The sequence below is a fragment of the Mastomys coucha genome, unplaced genomic scaffold (genome assembly GCF_008632895.1).
Source record: "Mastomys coucha isolate ucsf_1 unplaced genomic scaffold, UCSF_Mcou_1 pScaffold8, whole genome shotgun sequence".
Classification (NCBI taxonomy): domain Eukaryota; kingdom Metazoa; phylum Chordata; class Mammalia; order Rodentia; family Muridae; genus Mastomys; species Mastomys coucha.
In genome coordinates this window covers 4,776,538-4,794,765 of record NW_022196914.1, presented here as the reverse complement: position 1 = coordinate 4,794,765, position 18,228 = coordinate 4,776,538, and the positions used below count along the sequence as shown (strand labels likewise).

General features: G+C 38.0%; 1 protein-coding gene across 5 annotated transcripts in view; it reads left to right on the top strand.

Annotated features, from left to right (window-relative positions):
• Nipbl (NIPBL cohesin loading factor) overlaps nt 1-18,228 on the top strand; it is a 160,906-nt gene that overhangs the window by 138,448 nt on the left and 4,230 nt on the right. For all 5 annotated transcript variants that reach the window (XM_031359848.1, XM_031359850.1, XM_031359849.1 and 2 more), the window contains 11 exons: nt 335-471; nt 3,253-3,393; nt 3,588-3,681; nt 4,223-4,377; nt 5,330-5,420; nt 7,643-7,816; nt 8,177-8,367; nt 9,847-9,954; nt 10,483-10,683; nt 15,014-15,160; nt 16,290-16,564. In XM_031359848.1, coding sequence (XP_031215708.1) covers nt 335-471; nt 3,253-3,393; nt 3,588-3,681; nt 4,223-4,377; nt 5,330-5,420; nt 7,643-7,816; nt 8,177-8,367; nt 9,847-9,954; nt 10,483-10,683; nt 15,014-15,160; nt 16,290-16,564 — 1,714 coding nt within the window. The remainder of the gene's footprint in view (nt 1-334; nt 472-3,252; nt 3,394-3,587; nt 3,682-4,222; nt 4,378-5,329; nt 5,421-7,642; nt 7,817-8,176; nt 8,368-9,846; nt 9,955-10,482; nt 10,684-15,013; nt 15,161-16,289; nt 16,565-18,228) is intronic.

The following is an 18,228-nucleotide window of genomic DNA, read 5'->3' as shown; positions in this document are numbered from 1 at the left end:
CAGATATCTGTTCTTTTCTTACACGGGGCTTAATGTTTTTCTTTTAATTTTCCCATTTCCCATATGTACCTCTTTTTTCTTTTTCTGTTTCTCGAATCATAGACATCATTGGTGATATTAATATCCACTAATGTTTAATGTTACTAATTATCTCTAAAAATAAGTATTTTTTAAGAACAAAGTATCTCCTAACTAGTCTCCTTTGGACAGTGTTTTGTGTAACTTCATATTGATCCTAATTCTCTTTTGTCACTTCCATTCATTATTTAACATTCTCATTGGTACTCTTCAAATGCAAATGTCTTACTTTTCTCTCTCTCTTTTTTTTTTCTAGACTCAGACAATAAAGGTGTAAATTCTGGAAGATTGGTAGCTTGTATAACCACTTTGTTCTTATTCAGCAAAATAAGACCCCAACTCATGGTTAAACATGCCATGACTATGCAGCCGTACCTTACCACTAAATGTAGTGTGAGTATAAGTGCTTTCTGTTGGTTGGCTGGTTTTTGAGACAGGGTTTCTCTGTGCAGCATCCCTGGCTGCCCTGGAACTCACTCTGCCTCCCAAGTGCTGGGATTAAAGGCGTGCACCACCACACCCTGCTTGTGCTGTCTTGTTTTTTTCTTTCTTGCATGCAATGGGAAGTGAGTGTCTTCTGTTTAGAATTCACATGTGCTAGTCACATTCTAACTGACGGGAATTTGTTTCCTTGACTCAAATATATTCTAATGCTTAGTACAAATTATCTAAAACATCAACTTTCCAATTCATTATGATTAAAACCTAGGTTCTATTTTCCTCTTAGTTCTTACTGTGTAACTGCCTAAGAAATATTGAAATTTTTGTTAAGACCTCAGAAGTGAATAAAGCAGAAATTATAACTAGAAGAAACTTATCATATTTACAATTCTTAATTTGCAATTCATTTGTTTCTCTAATAGATTTGTTTTACTTTTATTATAGAGCCATATGTTGAATATGGAACATCTAGTATCATGTTAGAGACATTGATCTATTAATATATGCTAGGTTCTCCTAAAACGAAATGAATATTCACAAAACAGTGCTTAAATTAAAATTAAATAATGTCAATCATGAGATTTTTTAAAACTGGATATATAACAATTGTGAATTTTTACATATGGTAAATTTTTAAATACTCCAGAAATGTATACAGTTTTTAATTGTTTATATACTGTGTTCCCTTTATTTCTAAAGTTTTAATAGTTTTCTCTACTAGATTTGATTTTTTTTTCTGTTATCTATTGTGAGGCAGTTTCCCCTTGATTTATAAGTTCTCTGTGAAAACCTCATGACAACTTGAGAAATTTTTAAGAATCAAAGAAAATAGTATAGAATAAGAAATAAATTTAAAAGGCACTAATCCTATCTTAGGATTCAGAAATAACTTAGCTTTGTAGATACTATGTGGCTAATAGTTAACTCACAGCTGTTAAACACTGTAACACAGTTTACCTATATCACCTGGCTCCTCAGTCCCAGCTCCTCAGAGTCTGGCTTATAGTGTAAACCCCGATTCTTCCAACATACACTTTCAAACACTGTTGCATTCCTTCTGTTGTCCATGTTCTGAAGAGTGGACTTAGCAGAGCATTGGGGAAATTTGGGGGGGTTGTTTGCTTCTTCGTAGGCTTTGATTTGGGAGAGATTGTTGGATATGTTCTTTAGCTCTTTGGAAATGTGATACAAGACTATTGGAATCATTATTTTATCATGTGTTAAAAAAATGATTTCCTGTTATTCCATTTCCAAGAAAATTTTTTTTTGTGATACTGACCATTTCTTCATATTTATAAATTGATTGTTTATAGTTTTCCTATTTTCTTTGAATTATGTGCCTTTTAATGTTGAAGATTTTGTGAATAACTTAAACATTTTAGTTGTTTACCAGCCATACTGGTATGCGCCTTTGATCCCAGCTCTCTGGAGGCAGAGGCAGGCAGATCTCTGAGTTCAAGGCCATGCTAGTCTATAAAAAAAGTTCCAGTACAGCCTCAATGGAGAGACCTTAACTCCAGGGAGGGGAAAAGTACTCATCATATCTTTTGTTATTCTTTTTTACTTTTTTGGGTTTTTTTAATCTTTATGTGGAAATCTTATCCATCTCCTGAAAGGAAAAATAGATGTGAGATAGGAAAGTTTTAGCCAGTAAAAACTAGTAACTTTTGTTGCTTTAAGAAAGAAAAATAAGCTAAGCATAGGACAAGGGGGAAAAGACTGTGTTGTGGGGCAGCAGCGGTGGCTGAGTGGTTAAGAACATTGCCAGTCTTTTAGAAGACCCAGGTTCAGTTCCTAGTATCCACGTGTTGGCTTACAACCATCTGTAACTAGTTCCAGGGTATCCAACACCCTCTTCTGACTATCATGGCTACTAAGCATACATACAGTGTATACATAAAAATAGGCAAAATTCTGATACACATAACACATTAAATAAATAAGACCAAAAAATTTTCATGTGCTTAGTTACCTTTTTTAATCAAAGAAAAATCTAAAAGTATAAAATTAAAAAACCTTCTACCTAGTTCTGGGGTGATAAATATATTTATTAAGTAAAATGTACTTACCACAGTATTTCTTAACTCCAGCACTATTCACTGTTGGTAAGATCTTTTGGTCTCTATCTGATGGATGTCACCTCTCACTGTGACAACTACAAATTCTCCTGGCATTGCAGAACACTTGTAGGTAGAAAATAGCATAGTCACCCACAGTTAAACTGTTAGGTTAATAGCCTTCAGGTTAATAGCCTTCACTAAGAAGGTATATTAAGACATAGATATGACGGTCTTCGTAAAATATGCCTCTCATATTTAAATATTTTGTTTAGAATTGACTTGCATTTTTTTAGGGAAAAATAATTAAGAGTACTGGCTGCAAGCAACATATATTCAGGCAAACAATCGTAGTCATAAATGAAATCCCAAAATTATTTTAAATGTAATAGCTTTAACGTTAAGTTCTCCAAGGTGACTGGTAAATTAGGGCTTAGAGCTAGACTGCAGACTCCTGATGGTCTGTCATACACTGCTCCTTCTATACTCTGGTGGGGGAGGCTCCTTTCTAATACCTTTTAAATTTTTTACATACATACATACATACATACATACATACATACATACATACGTACGTACATATTGCTGTATCCTTATACTCTAGACCTAAAGCTGTGTATAGTTTCTTTTTAAGACTTGGTTAGACATTCATAAAGCATTAATTTTATCATTACAGACGCAAAATGACTTCATGGTTATCTGCAATGTTGCAAAAATCCTTGAGTTAGTTGTACCACTGATGGAACACCCAAGTGAGACTTTCCTTGCCACTATTGAAGAAGACCTGATGAAGCTGATCATCAAATACGGCATGACTGTGAGTAGTTCACTGTCTCTGTGTTTGAGTGGGTAATACACAGGTGGTGACTTATAAAGTATCACTATATAATATGTCATAGTTAAGTCACAAGATCTCTTATTTTAAGACATATGTATAAAGGAAAAGATGGTCATATATTTCAGCTGTGTTTTAATATTTTCTTAAAGAGTAACATTTTCTCTATCTTTTAGGTAGTACAGCATTGTGTGAGCTGTCTTGGGGCTGTTGTAAATAAAGTGACCCAGAATTTTAAATTTGTGTGGGCCTGTTTCAATAGATATTACGGTAAGTTCAGTGCCTGGGCTTTCCCATTGTTGTGAAGTTGTACAGTTGTGTCCAGGTCGTGAGTGGATCTGGTCCAGGAGAAGCAGTAAGGAGACAACTGTGCTTGCTCCTCAGCCCACACTCATACTTTGTCTTCGATCATTCGCATTCTCCTTCGTTCAAAAGTTTCTGATTTTAAAAGTGGCACATTTCCTGGCCCACATCAAAAGTAGCAGTTATTATCTTTTTCTTACATGATTTTAGCTCTAGAGAAAATGCACAAGCCAAGTAGTAGTGGCACATGCCTTTAATCCCAGCACTTGGAAGGCAGATGCTGTTAGATCTCTGAGTTTAAGGCCAGCTTGGTCTATAGTGCTAGTTCCAGGACAGCCAGGGCTATACAGAGAAACCCTGTCACAAACAAACAAAACCACACATATTATAAACTTATTTAATACTTAAAACCATTAGTAATAGTTTATTGTATTTCATTAGTAATTGTTTAAGCATGATTTAAAGATAAAGGAGATTACTGTAAATAACTAGTATTTATCTTTACTAGGTGCCATTTCAAAATTAAAAAGTCAGCACCAAGAAGACCCAAATAACACTTCACTTTTAACAAATAAACCAGCGCTTCTTAGGTCCCTCTTCACTGTTGGAGCACTTTGCCGGCATTTTGATTTTGATCTGGAAGATTTTAAAGGCAACAGTAAGGTAAAGATCATAGTATTACCTGGTGTGCTGTCAAACACAGTCCTGTAGCCATGAGCTAAGAATCACTGTAATGATCTCAGAAGAAGGCAGCATTAGAATAATTTAATGAGAATTTGGGAATGAGTACTAGTCTAAGCATGATCTCTAGACTTCCTGCTGATCTCTGAGCAGTTTCTTACTGATGTAAGACAGATTCCGAGTTTCCACACCCAATTCTGTAGATCCACTGTTTAGAACAGCATACTTGTAACAGACTAGGACATTGGATGCCACTGTTCTAAAATAAATGGAGGGACTGGAAAGATAATTCAGCAGTTAAAACCACTGTGTGTTCCTGTAGAGGATCGTGGGTTCAGTTCCCAGCACCCGCATGGGAGCTTACAAGCTTATGTAATTCCAGTCCCAAGGGATCTGACACCCACATCTGGCCTCCACAGGTACCAGGCACACACATGTTGCACAGTCATACGCATGGACAGAACAAATATGCATATATAAATTTGAATAAATTAAATTAATCAAATTGATTCTTTTCCCTCCCAGATTGTGCCTAGTGCCTTGCATTTGCCAGGCCACTGCAGTGCAGCTGACCTACATGCACAGCAAAGTGCACATGAAAACTCTTATTGTTTGCTTTTAGGCAATCCCCCCTTAGAGTTGAGAATTGAGGGCTGGTAAGATGGCTTAACAATTTTATGTACTTGCACGTAAAACTGATTACCTGAAAGTCATCTGTAGATCCTACTAGTTTGCAGAAGATAACCAAGTCCTTAGAATTCTCCTGGCTTCCATAACTCCACATGGGCACTATAGGGCCAGCACATTTTCCTTCTTTCTCCCTCCTTCCGTCCCTCCTTCCCCTTCTCCCCCCACCTCCTCTTTCTTACACATACTTGAAAACTTACTCTTACATTGAGTATTATTCTTGAATACCTTTAATATGCCCCCTCAGGTTAACATAAAGGATAAAGTACTTGAACTATTGATGTATTTTACAAAACACTCAGACGAAGAAGTACAAACAAAAGCCATCATTGGTCTAGGTAAGTTGTCTAAATTTCTTAGTAATTTCTAGCTCTTTGAGGGGAAGAGTAAGCTTTTTGACTATTGTGAGTCCAAGTTGTTGGTGTATTTAGACATGGTTCTGTCAGGGATCTGATGTGGAAAGTGCAGTATTGAGATTCAAAACAACAGCTGGATTCTGTTCATGCTTCACCCTTGGCCTTTCTGGGTGTCTCCTCCCTTCACCAGTTTGTCAGTAATGTGGAGATAACAGTATTGTCTCCACCCTACTTCATAGAGTTAGCTTAAGAATGCTCACTAAAGCACCATAATACTAAGGACATAATGGAAGTTTTGTCCAATTTGCATTTCTTAAAATTGTTCTTTCCCAGTGTAAATAGTGTTGTTACATATATCTGCCACTTATTAATGGCAGTCCATTTAGACTTACTTATTGGAACAGTTGGAATACATACCTGGTCCATGTTCAGTTTCTGGAAGCACTAGTGCAATAAAAATATGTTTTGTAAGCAGTTCTATACAGCTTTCCTGGAAATGCATTGGAGTATAGAGAATTAGGTACAGGAAACTATTACAGTACCTGAGTTAATTAAATTCTCTTTTAAAAAAAGAAATCTAAGCTCTCATGCCTGGGGCCTGTAATAAATTTTTTTCTTATTTCTTTTGGTTTTATTGTTAATGAATGTTTTGTTCAAATACATATAAAAATAATAACTTGCTTGGGAATGTTTTGATAGCACTGTCATGTTGTAATTTAATTAGTATATATGGGTAGCCATTGACATTAGTCTTTGAAAAAAATGAATGATAAAGGATCTGAGTTACCCAAGCCCTATTAATCATGTTGGTGATACTTATAAATACTTAAAGATAATTGCTTTATTCCACCTCATTCCTTTCATAAATTACTTACAAGCCAGGAATGGTTGCGTACACTTTTAATCCCAGTACTCAGAAGGCAGAGGCAAAAGCAGGCAGATCTCTGAATTCCACCCAGCCTGATGTACAAGTCCCAGGCCAGCCAGCCAGGGCTGCATAGTGAGGTTTTCTCTCAAACCTAGAGAGAAAGCAAAAGAAGAAATAGTTAAATAGAACCATCATTTCCCAGAGAGTTTGCCATGTAATATACCTTCATGCCAGTGGGTCACCTTAAATATTGAGTGTAGGTTCCATACAGTGACATGGCCAGTTGTATTGCAGATAATTCAGAGAACAATAAATGAAGTTTTAGTCTAAGAAAGTGGCACTGTGGGCTGAAGAGATAGCTCAGCGATTTAGAGCACTGCCTGCTCTTCCAGAGGTCCTGAGTTCAATTCCCAGCAACCACATGGTGGCTCACAACCATCTGTAATGGAATCCGATGCCCTCTTCTGGTATGTCTGAAGACAGCTACAGCGTACTCATATACATACAATAAATAAATATATCATTTTTTTAAAGTGGCACTGTAGAACAGTTTTTAAAAAGTTACATGGGACATGATTATCCTGTGTCACGTTGGAATAGCTGCCCGATCTACCCTCTGCTGTGTCTGGTGGTTTGGCTTTGGTATTAATAATGCTGTTCCCATAAATAGTCTTGAATGTTTATTAAACATTTAGCTATATGTACATTGATAACTTTATTTTGCTGCTTATTAATTTGTGGTTACAAGTTAGCATTGTGGCCTCGATTTAGGGCCATTTGAGAAAGAATTAAGAAGACGATTCTAGCTCTACTTTAAATTCTGACTCATCTGTGGGTTTAGTTCAGTAGTTTTTACATTGTCACTGTAGTACCTTCTATTACGGGTCTGAGAAATGTTTGCAGACATTAGTCCTGACAGCATCCCTCTGAGGTAGGCGGGTGGTAAATATTATTGTCCCCATTTTACAGATGGAGAATTGAGGCAAAGAGAGATTGTGTGACTCACCCAAGGTCACACTACAAGTCAGTGGTGGAGCCAGGAATAGAACCCAAGACTCCTGACTCCTAATCCACTCCCCTAGCCACTAGGCCCTGCTCCCTCCTCAAGGTTTCCTCTTGTGTGAAATTCTCCTTTGAAATGCAATTTCTTGTTTTTAATTCATGGGGAAAGAAGTACCTGCTGTGTTGCTTCTCTAGGTAAGGCCACCACATATTCTTCAGTCATTTTAAGTTTTAAAGTTGTGAAATAAGGAGATCTTTGTATAATTTGACATTTTCATTGTGTTACATTTGCCTTTAGTAAGAATATATAACAACATATTTTCCTTTCTCTTAGGATTTGCCTTTATACAGCATCCGAGTCTAATGTTTGAGCAAGAAGTGAAGAATCTGTATAATAGTATTTTATCTGATAAGAACTCCTCAGTGAATTTAAAAATACAAGTGTTAAAAAACCTCCAGACTTACCTACAAGAAGAAGATACACGAATGCAGCAAGCAGACAGAGACTGTAAGTGAAAGTATAATAGTTACTTGACAGAATAGTTAAGATGATCTTCTCGACTTCAGAGAGGTAAAATTCCTCATGTCCTACGAAGGATGGCGGCCTTCAGTTAAGTAGACGTTCCTGAGCTAACTCTCTAATGCAGTTAAAAATTTTAGGTATCTACAGGCATTAACAGGAAGAGGAGGGAGTACATTCTTACTACGTTTTCAAAGAGCCTCTGACACAGTTGAGGGAAAAAGATCAGGAAGCACTCGAGCTTGAGTGTGAGCTTAGCCATTTTGTAGATGAGTTGAAGACTCAGAGAAGTAAGCAGGGTTAATATGATCTTAAATAATGGTGTATTTCTCTTCTCTTTTTTTGTAGGGAAGAAAGTTGCAAAACAGGAAGACTTAAAAGAAATGGGGGACGTCTCCTCGGGGATGAGTAGCTCCATCATGCAGCTTTACCTCAAGCAGGTGCTGGAGGCCTTTTTTCACACCCAGTCAAGTGTGCGCCACTTTGCCCTGAATGTGATCGCTTTGACTCTAAACCAAGGCCTCATCCATCCGGTCCAGGTAAGCGAGGCCTTATGACAGCGGCACTCACTGGCACAGAGCAGCTGACAGTATGAGACCGTCAGTCACTCTGTCTCATTTAATAAAGTCCTTGTCCTAAACTACTGCCACTGCTTGTCTTACTCTCCTCCATTTTCCTTTCTGCTTCCTTTTGTTACGTCTTAACTCATGAGTTTAAGTGTCCTCCCACCTCAGCATTCTGAGCTATCTTGAACTCTTAAGAGTCTAAACACTGGATAATCTGTTATATTGCCATTGCTGTAAAATACCTATATATTAATAATGTTGTCTCTGTTAAACTCCAAGTCTCTAACAATAGAAAATGTACTTTTTTCTTACTAGTATTGGTAAAATTCCATTTTAATACAATTTTACACTGATCCCCCAACAACTAACAGTGTGTAATGTCAGCAGAATTAAATAGGTTTAAGAATATAATAAGCTAAATAGGGTAAAGCTTTGCTCTACCACAAAAAAGGTAAATTCTGTCATCTCAGTTGCATTGTTCTTTTCAAATTGGAGGTAACTGCAGTTGTACAGCATGTTCAAACTTTGCAGTGCAGTTGAAATAATAGGATAAAGGCCAAGTTTGCACCTCGGTGGTAGAGTGCTTACCTGGGATATTCGTATAGTCAAGCCATATGTTTGATCCCAGCACCACAGAAAGAAAAATGAAAGATAATGTCATAAAATGTCATGTACCCATGAACACTGGCTTTCTCTCTCGATACATTGACTACTCTCAGATGGTCAAGGGGCTATGAAACTGCCAGAGACTGTTGGCTCCTCTCTTTCGTGGAGCCTATTCTAGTGCACACTGATACGTGAGAAAATGATTTTTTTCTGGTAGTTTATAATACATATCTAAATGCATACTTTCATAAAACAACGCCTAGACAAGTGTTTAGCTTGTCTTTTGTCACGCAGAACTGCTAAGATCACTTTACAACATATAGTAGTATATTGAGACTTTCAACATTTTTAAAAATACTCAGAAACAGGGCCCACAAGATGGTTCAATTAAGGAAGTGTGGGTGTGGAGAGTGTGAGGATATGAGTGTGTCAACAGGACAGCTCGCAGAACTTGGTATTCTTTACCATTCGGGTGCTGATTAATCTTGATTCCTCAGGCTTGGCAGCAGAGTACCTCACTGACCCCTGGGATATTCATATAGTCAAGCCACATGTTTGTCATAGTCTTACATGGATAGTCTTAACATAGGGACATTTAAAGAAACTTAGTTTGTTAATTTAATTTGTTAATTTATGTTGAAATTGTTTAAACCTCAGTGGATCATTACTATGGCTGGTGTTTCCTTGAATGAAGTTGAAAAAAGGTTAGCACTTTGAAAAGGACACCAGTCTAGCAGTTATAAGACAGTCTACTGCTACATTTTTATATCTCTGATGTGCAGTCTTGACATCTGTTGAAATGCCTTATCACTGCATGTCTTGTAAAGCACTTTTTTTTTCTTTCAGTGTGTTCCATACTTAATTGCCATGGGCACAGATCCAGAACCTGCTATGCGTAACAAGGCTGATCAGCAGCTTGTGGAAATAGATAAAAAATATGCTGGATTCATCCATGTAAGTACTTTTAATAGATTACCTGGATGCATTGCTCTAATAAACCACTACTTCCTATAAGTCTTTACTATAGAAAGATTTCCTTAATATTTCTCTTAATTTACAACCAAGTTTACCCCCCAGGGTATTTATTGTAGCTTACAATTAGTTATAAGATTGTGCCAGGGTGACAGTTCAGAAAGCCCAGTAAAATTTCAAGTCAGGGAGCTTGGACAGCAGCACTAATGTAACCTTGGCTAGCAGTAACTTTTAGACATTGGTTATTTGTATGTGTAAAATGTTGGGGTTGGCTGGGTGGTGGTGGCGCACGCCTTTAATCCCAGCAGTTGGGAGGCAGAGGCAGGCAGATTTCTGAGTTCGAGGCCAGCCTGGTCTACAGAGTTCCAGGACAGCCAAGGCTATACAGAGAAACCCTGTCTCAAAAAACCAAAAAAAAAAAAAAAAAAAAAGTTGGGGTTGCACTAGATGCTCTTAATATTGCAGAATATTATCCCTAATGCAAACGCGGCCTTTATTAATAAATTTCAGATGAAAGCTGTGGCTGGTATGAAGATGTCTTACCAGGTACAACAGGCGATCAACACGTGCCTAAAAGATCCTGTAAGGGGTTTCCGACAAGATGAATCCTCCAGTGCTTTGTGCTCACACCTGTACTCCATGATTCGTGGGAACCGCCAACACAGACGCGCCTTTCTTATTTCTTTACTCAACCTCTTTGATGACACAGCAGTAAGCATAAACTTTATTATTGTCAAAAAAATAAATGTTCTAGAAACAATATGGCTAAAGGAGTCATGACTTTTAAATATTCCCATTTTGATAAATGTCATTGACTATATTAATTGTGTTTCCTTAACTTCTACTAAGTTACTTATAAAGTTTATGATCATAATCAAAGGGGGCATTTTACATGAGCAAATATATTGAGGAATAAAGTATGGTTGTATCTCTACGGAATATCTTGGGAAATGTTATCACTGTTATTTAATTTTTTATATGTATTTTACACTTATTACATTTAATTATATATTTCATGGTGTTTTTTTGGGGGGTGGGATTCCCATATTGTAGGACAGCTCTCCTTCCACCATGTAGATCCTAGGAGAGACAACAAGCTTCCCCACCTACCAAGCCATCCCACCACCTCAGTGACAGTTTCTATAAGCAAAAGTCGGCTGCATCATTTAAACTATCAGTTTGGGGATAGATTCCATATGTACATCATCATACATACATAAATAAGATTATTTCTTTCATTCTATAGGAACTCAAATATTGTTGGAGAATAATGCAGGTTTTTGGTTGGTTGGTTGGTTGGTTGGTTGGTTGGTTGGTTGGTTTAGTTTTTAAAGACAGGTTTTCTCTATGTAGCCCTAATTGTCCTGGAACTCACTATGTAGTCCAGGCTGGCCTCAAACCTGGAGATCCGCGTGCTCTGTCTCTCAAATGCTAGGATTAAAGGCATCCACCACCACCATCTGGCTTAATGTAGACTTTTAGCTGCTGAGTTTTATATATTGATTTTCTTTATGAAGGAAAGTACATTCTTATGTAATTACAAGCTAACATATATTGCACTGGCCAGGACCACTAGCCAAGAAAGCAGAAAATCCTATTCTTTTTGTTTGTTTTCTTTTATTTATTCATTTATTTAAATAGCACCTTCATTAGTACCTGTTATGGTCCCGGTCATTGTATAAGACATTAGCAGATGACGTAGTAATGATAACTGTAACACCTACCTGCCCACACAGAGCACACAGTCTAGCCTATCTATATAGCAGTTTGTAAATGAGCAGTGTAAATTTTTTTCTCATTTTAATCACTTGACAGAGTTTTTAAAGTAAATCAAAATTATAATTACCAAAGCACCGATGCCTTACTACATTCATTCTCTTTAAAATACTATATGAAATTTTTTTATATGTGATATAGCAAATAAATGTCCCAAGTCTGTGTTTGGGAAACGCCTGAACTTTTCCCCATCACCTTTACTGTGTCGTCGTTAGTGTTGAACTTACACTGCGCAGGACACTGCTAAGGCTGAGGATGCTGTGATGTGTGCTGTGGCCTCCAAGGGTTTATTTCCATTTTAACGGACAAAATACAAAGGAAAATAAGTACTGGTTGTGGTTAGCATTTACTGAATGTAGCTTCTATTCGTATTGGTCCAGGTCTAGTCTCCTGGGGTTCATTCCTGTGTGATTTCAATGCATAATCTCTGTTAATTGACTAGGTGTTCTATAATCACAGTCTTTAAAATTGGAAATCCAGCTCTCTTAATTTAACAACTTTATTCTAACTGCCTTCAATATAGGATGTTGGAAAAGGAACGAGTCACCATAGGCCAAAAGAGATGACATTCGTTAAATCTACCACATAGAGTTGAGGAGGGTTGGAACGCTGGGTAGACTGAGCCAGAGAGCACAGTACCTAGACCATAGGAGCAGCTATAAGCACTGGAGGACTGTGGAAAATGTTGAAACAAATATGGCCGGTAACTGCAGAGAGTGTTTTAGGAACAAAGGTTTTTCACATCGTATTCACAATACAGGTTATAAGGAAGTGATCTGTTACAGCTACAACAGAGAATGTAAAAATTAGTAGCAGGAAAACCAAGAAGAAATGTGGAAGGGAAGGAATACACTGAGACTGTGAGAATAAACAGTGACTGACTGGAGTACTTTTGTCCTGGTGATCCAAGAAAACAATGTGACCACTGCTGAATTCAGACAGAGAATCTAGGTTGTTATTTAAGACTTTGATTTTGACAAAAAGGAGCAATTAGGACATTGATTTCCTAGTTCTGAACTACAGTGTTAAAACTGATAGGTAAGCTGGGCATACTAGCTCGTCCCTGTAATCTCAGGCTTCAGAGGCAGGGCAGGGCTAGGTCACCAGCAGAAGTTCAAGGTTAGCCTGTTCCACATAGTGACCTTTTTTTTTTAGGCCAATCAAAAAGAAAGGAGAAGTCAGAGAAGGGAGAGAGGATGAATTTTGACAGGTAGAGTGGAGTTCTATATTCTACATTTCCTCACGGTAACATTTAGACAGTGGTATACAACTTTAAGAGTAAATTGAGGGACTGGAGAGATGGCTCAGTTGTTAAGAGCACTTGATGCTCTTGAGGATGATCTGGGTTCAGTTCCTAAGACCCATGTGGCTGCTGACAAACCACCCATAACTCCAGTTATAAGAAACCAGATAGATACCCTCTTCTGATGCACTTCAGACATGCACATAATGGACCTACATATGCACAGGCAAAACGGTCTCACTCATTTAAAAAGGTCTTCTTTTAAAGTGAAAATAAAACAATTCACTTAAAAAATGGATAGTCTCATATTAGTGAATTTCTTATATCTGTCTTATGAGCTTTTATTGTTACTACTGCCACTGTATGTTTTATGTTATTTGGATGCAGAAAGGGTAAATAGAAGAAAATAACTTTTAATAATACTTTTATTAGTTTGGGGGTTCTTTCTTTTTGTTTTTTAACATTCAATGGCCATTTTATTAGGATTTGAGCAGAAAACAACAGGCTGCTAAGTTGTCCTATTGTGGCAAGGGATAGAAGAAAGGGGATTGGTAAGGGGAAAGCCTTTGAGTTAGGTCCAAAAATATTTGGTTTTTGAGACAGGATCTCACTATGTAAGACTAGCTAGCTGTTCTGGAACTCATTGTGCTGCTTTGGAGTTCTGAGAATAAAGGTGTGTGCTACCATACCTGGCTAGCCCAGAGAATCAGGACAAGCATGCTTAAGCTGGCCAGTATCCAGAGAAGAAATTTTTTTAAAAAGGAGATTGGACTAGAGAGATGTCTTCAGTAGTTAAGAGCCCTTATACTTCTTGCAGAGAACCTGAATTCAGTTCCCAGCACCCACATAGCAGCTCACTTGTGTACTTGAGGGGGTGGGGGCTTTTTTGCCATGCTTGCCTGGCAACCTGGGTCAAATTCCTAGAACCACTCTAGAGACAGAAAGAGACTCACTGCCACATGCTGCCCCTTATACACATTGTGTATGCACAGGTAATGATGATGACTTTTAAAAAGAGAAGAAAAAAGGTAATGAGTTTCAAGTTACAGTTCATGAAGTAGGTAAGCTTAGTGGTGAAGATCTGCAAGTTACTGCCTTGGTTACTACTTTTATGATTGTCTTTCTTTAAATTCTCAAAAATCAATTTAAATAGTAACATGTCTTCCTTTTTATTTATGTATTCATTTTTGGCCTGTGTCTCACTGTATTGCCTAAGCTGATCTTGAACACCGTAACTAACTCAAGTGGTCTTCCTGCCTAGCTAGAGTCACAGGCATGTCCCTGTGTTTCCCCAACTAAGTTTCTGTTTAAGGTTCTTTTTAAAACAACCAATGTCAACCATAATTTCTCTTGCATTTTGTATATGTCATAGTTTTGGGGTTGTCTGGATTTTATTTTTTGAGACAGGGTCACACTGTAGCTCTAGGTGTCCCAGAATTCACTACATACCCCAGGCTGGCCTCAGTGTCACAGAGATGCTCCTGCCTCTGCTGGCCCAGTGCTGGGCTTAAAGGTGTTTACCACCAGGCCCAGCCCTGGAAAATTTATCAGTCCGTGATTAGGGGTAGGTAAATCCACATATTAGTGGTGTGTTACATAAACTTTTTTTTGGAGGCTAAAAATTAACTGTGTAACAGATCTCCATATGTGTTAAACTTTTACAGGGCAATGGCTAATTATGTTTTCATATGTATACTTTCTGATACAGTATCTATCTTAAAGGTCTCACATAATCTTTAAGAAAAAGGGGGATTTTTTTACTTAAATGCACTTAAACCCTTCACCTCTTCTTTCTTAAGGTAGCATGGTGTGAGTCATTATAAATCTTGTAAAGAGGTTGCAAGCTCACTTTATTTCTGCCCCTTTGCTTGTTTCTCTCTCCCTCCTTTGTCTTTCTCCTTTGTACTTCTCTTTCTCTCCAATATTGATGAAGTGTAATGCTCTGTAATAGTTTTCTAAAAGCTCTTTAGGTGGGTTTCTATCTTACCACTAAGCATGTGTACCTTCTTTTAAAATTTGCAGAAAACAGAAGTGACTATGCTCTTGTACATAGCAGACAATCTAGCCTGTTTTCCATACCAGACTCAGGAAGAGCCGCTGTTTATAATGCACCACATAGACATTACGCTCTCTGTTTCCGGTAGTAACCTATTGCAGTCATTCAAGGAGGTAAGTTACAGGTGCTGGCTGAGCGCTTTGGTTCGCTTTGGTTTTGTTTTTTCTTTCAAGACAGGGGTTCTCTGTGTAGCCCTGGCTGTCCTGGGACTCCCTTCGTAGACTGAGTTGGCCTCAAGCTCAGAGATCCACCTGCCCGTGCTGGAATAAAGGCTCCATCTGTTTTAAATGCATCTGCCCAAGTGTGGGCATGTTGCTTTTGTTGTTTAGTTTTTCGTTATCAAGTATATAAAATCTTTCTAAATGAACTTAATGAAATCTGGGCAGCTCTTAAATTGGGAAAGGTGGGTTGCTGTTTCATTTCTATTCAGATTTAAAGCCAACCATTTCTGGATATTGGAGGTGTACTTTCTACATATGTGTGGACAGTGCTGCTGATGGATGAGCCCACTTGTTCTCCCTCTCACTTTAAGCACTAAGTGTTGTTGATTGCTCATGTATCCACTTGAGCCCCGTTAGAGTTCCTCCATAAAGAAACTGGAGAGCACATACACTAGCAGCTTAACAGCACACCTGAAAGCTCTAGAGCAAGGAGAAGCAATACACCCAAGAGGAGTAGACGGTAGGAAATAATCAAACTCAAGGCTGAAATCAACCAAGTAGAAACAGAGAGAAATATACAAGGGATCAACAAAACCAGGAGCTGGTTCTTTGAGAAAATCAACAAGATAGACAAACCCTTAGCCAGACTAGCCAGAGGACACAGAGGCAGTATCCAAAACAACAAAATTAGAAATGAAAAGGGAGACATAACAATAGGAACTGAGGAAATCCAAAAAAATCGTAATCATTGCTTATTCCACAGTGGCTTGCTTACGTATTTTGTAACTAAGCCATCTATCCCATTACTAACCTTAGGAGAATGTTGTCATTTCCCGTTCAGTGTTGTAGACGCTTGTTTGGGTGGCGGAGCTAGGGTGAGTAGTGTATGATTTAGTCCTAGGGCTAGGTCTTCCCTAAGGCTTTTTCTCCAGTTGCTGACAGTGGCTTAGAAACTCTCTGCTGAAGGAAGCTTTTTGCAGCTGGTAGATAAAGGATATTTGTTAGTGGCATTTTAGTTTTATTGGTTTTTTTGTTTGTTTGTTTGTTTTTTCTTTTTTTTACAATTTCCTTTTTCTTTCAGTCTATGGTAAAAGACAAAAGGAAAGAGAGAAAAACGTCTCCTGCTAAAGAAAATGAGTCCAGTGAGAGTGAAGAAGAAGTGTCCAGACCTCGGAAGTCTCGAAAGCGGGTAGATTCAGAATCAGACTCAGACTCAGAAGATGATATAAATTCAGTGATGAAATGTTTGCCAGAAAATTCAGCCCCTTTGATTGAATTCGCAAATGTCTCCCAGGGTATTTTATTGCTTCTTATGTTAAAGCAGCACCTAAAGAATCTCTGTGGATTTTCAGATAGGTAAGTTGACGTAAGCAGTAAGAGAAGCATACCCTATGCAGAGTATCAAGACAGACACCATTTAAAACTCCGCAGGGCAAGGGGAGGCAGGTCAGAGTCACTTCATTTTATTGCTACGGATTCCTTTGTTATAAGCAATTATTTTGGACTTTTTACAATACTAGAAGAAAGGAAAGGATACTTCTTCACTCCATGCATTCCAGATTTAAATGACTTACTAATTTATTGATTTACATAAAAAATGCCTTGTTAGAGAGTCAGTCTAGTTTTAAAATATATCACAATTTTAGCATTATGAAATGCCATGCAGTAAGAGCAAACATAGACTGACTATAGAGGAAGTAAAGGTAAAACCTATCAGAAGCCATTGGAGACATCCTGAACATTTCAGTCATTGGAAGCTTGGATTTTTTTTTTTTTTTAAGTCACCAAGTGGGGACTGAGAAGGTGGAGTTAAGAGTACCTATTCCTCCCACAGAAGATTCAGCTTCAGTCCCAAGCACCCTCAAATATCTCCTCCAGCTGCAGAAGATCTGGCCTCAGCAGGCACTGCACACACAGAACATACCAAGTCAGATATTAATAGCTGTAGCCAAGCTTAAAGAGTATGTGTCATAGTTAGGGTTACTATTGCTGGGATGAAATACCATGACCAAAGCAACTTGGTTGGCTTGTACTTCCACATCGCTGTTCACCATTGAAGAAGTCAGGATGCTCCTTACTGGTTTGCTGATCATGACTTGTTCAGTCTGCATTCTTAGAGAACCCAGGACCACCAGCCCAGGAATGGTTCCAATTACAGTGGGCTGGGCCTCGCACATCAATCGATAATTAAGAAAATGCCTACAAACCAGTCTTATGGAGATATTTTCTCATTTAGGCTCCCTTCTTTCCAGTGACTCTAGCTTATCAAAATGACATAAAACCAGTCAGTATGGTTTATTTCATGTAAAGGGCTTCATGATGGATCATATGGTTAGTGTAATATAAAACCCTGGGTTCTGTCCCTAACACCAATAAAGGGAAGAGAGAGAAACATATCTCATTTATCAACTTTTATCATGGTAGTGAGAGCTCCCAATGTTTTCAAGAAGTACTAAAAATCCAACCACTGTCTTAATGTAGCACGGAAGATGGAGCCAGAGCCTGGTGTTTCCTATGTGTATACTGTATTAGGTCCCTGAGCTCTGCTGTAAGCCCCAGAAATATAGATTTTTAGGAGAAATATTTGGGTATGAAATGTTGGTAACAAATATAGAATAATTTAAAACAGTATAAAGTATTATTTTATTGGTAAGGAGTTGGAAAGAATTTTAAGCAGTCACTAAAAATCTGAAACAGGTTTACAAGCAGTTTTTCTAGCTACTCTATAGACAATGAAAAAGTAAAGAGTCAAAATTAGGGGTTGCTAAGATACCTCAGTGGATAAAGTGAATCTTACTTTGAGCCTGACATTGTGAGACCCATCCCCAGAACCAACATGATAGAAAGGAGAACTGACTCTCACAAGTTACCCTCTGACAGCCACATGTGCACACACATACACAAAACAGTAGTAAATAAGTAAATGTGAAACCAAAGAAGGAAGACCAGTGAGGTGACTTAGTACATAAAGGTGCTTGCAACCAAGCCTAGCAAGCAAGCCATGTGCAATTTCCAGGACT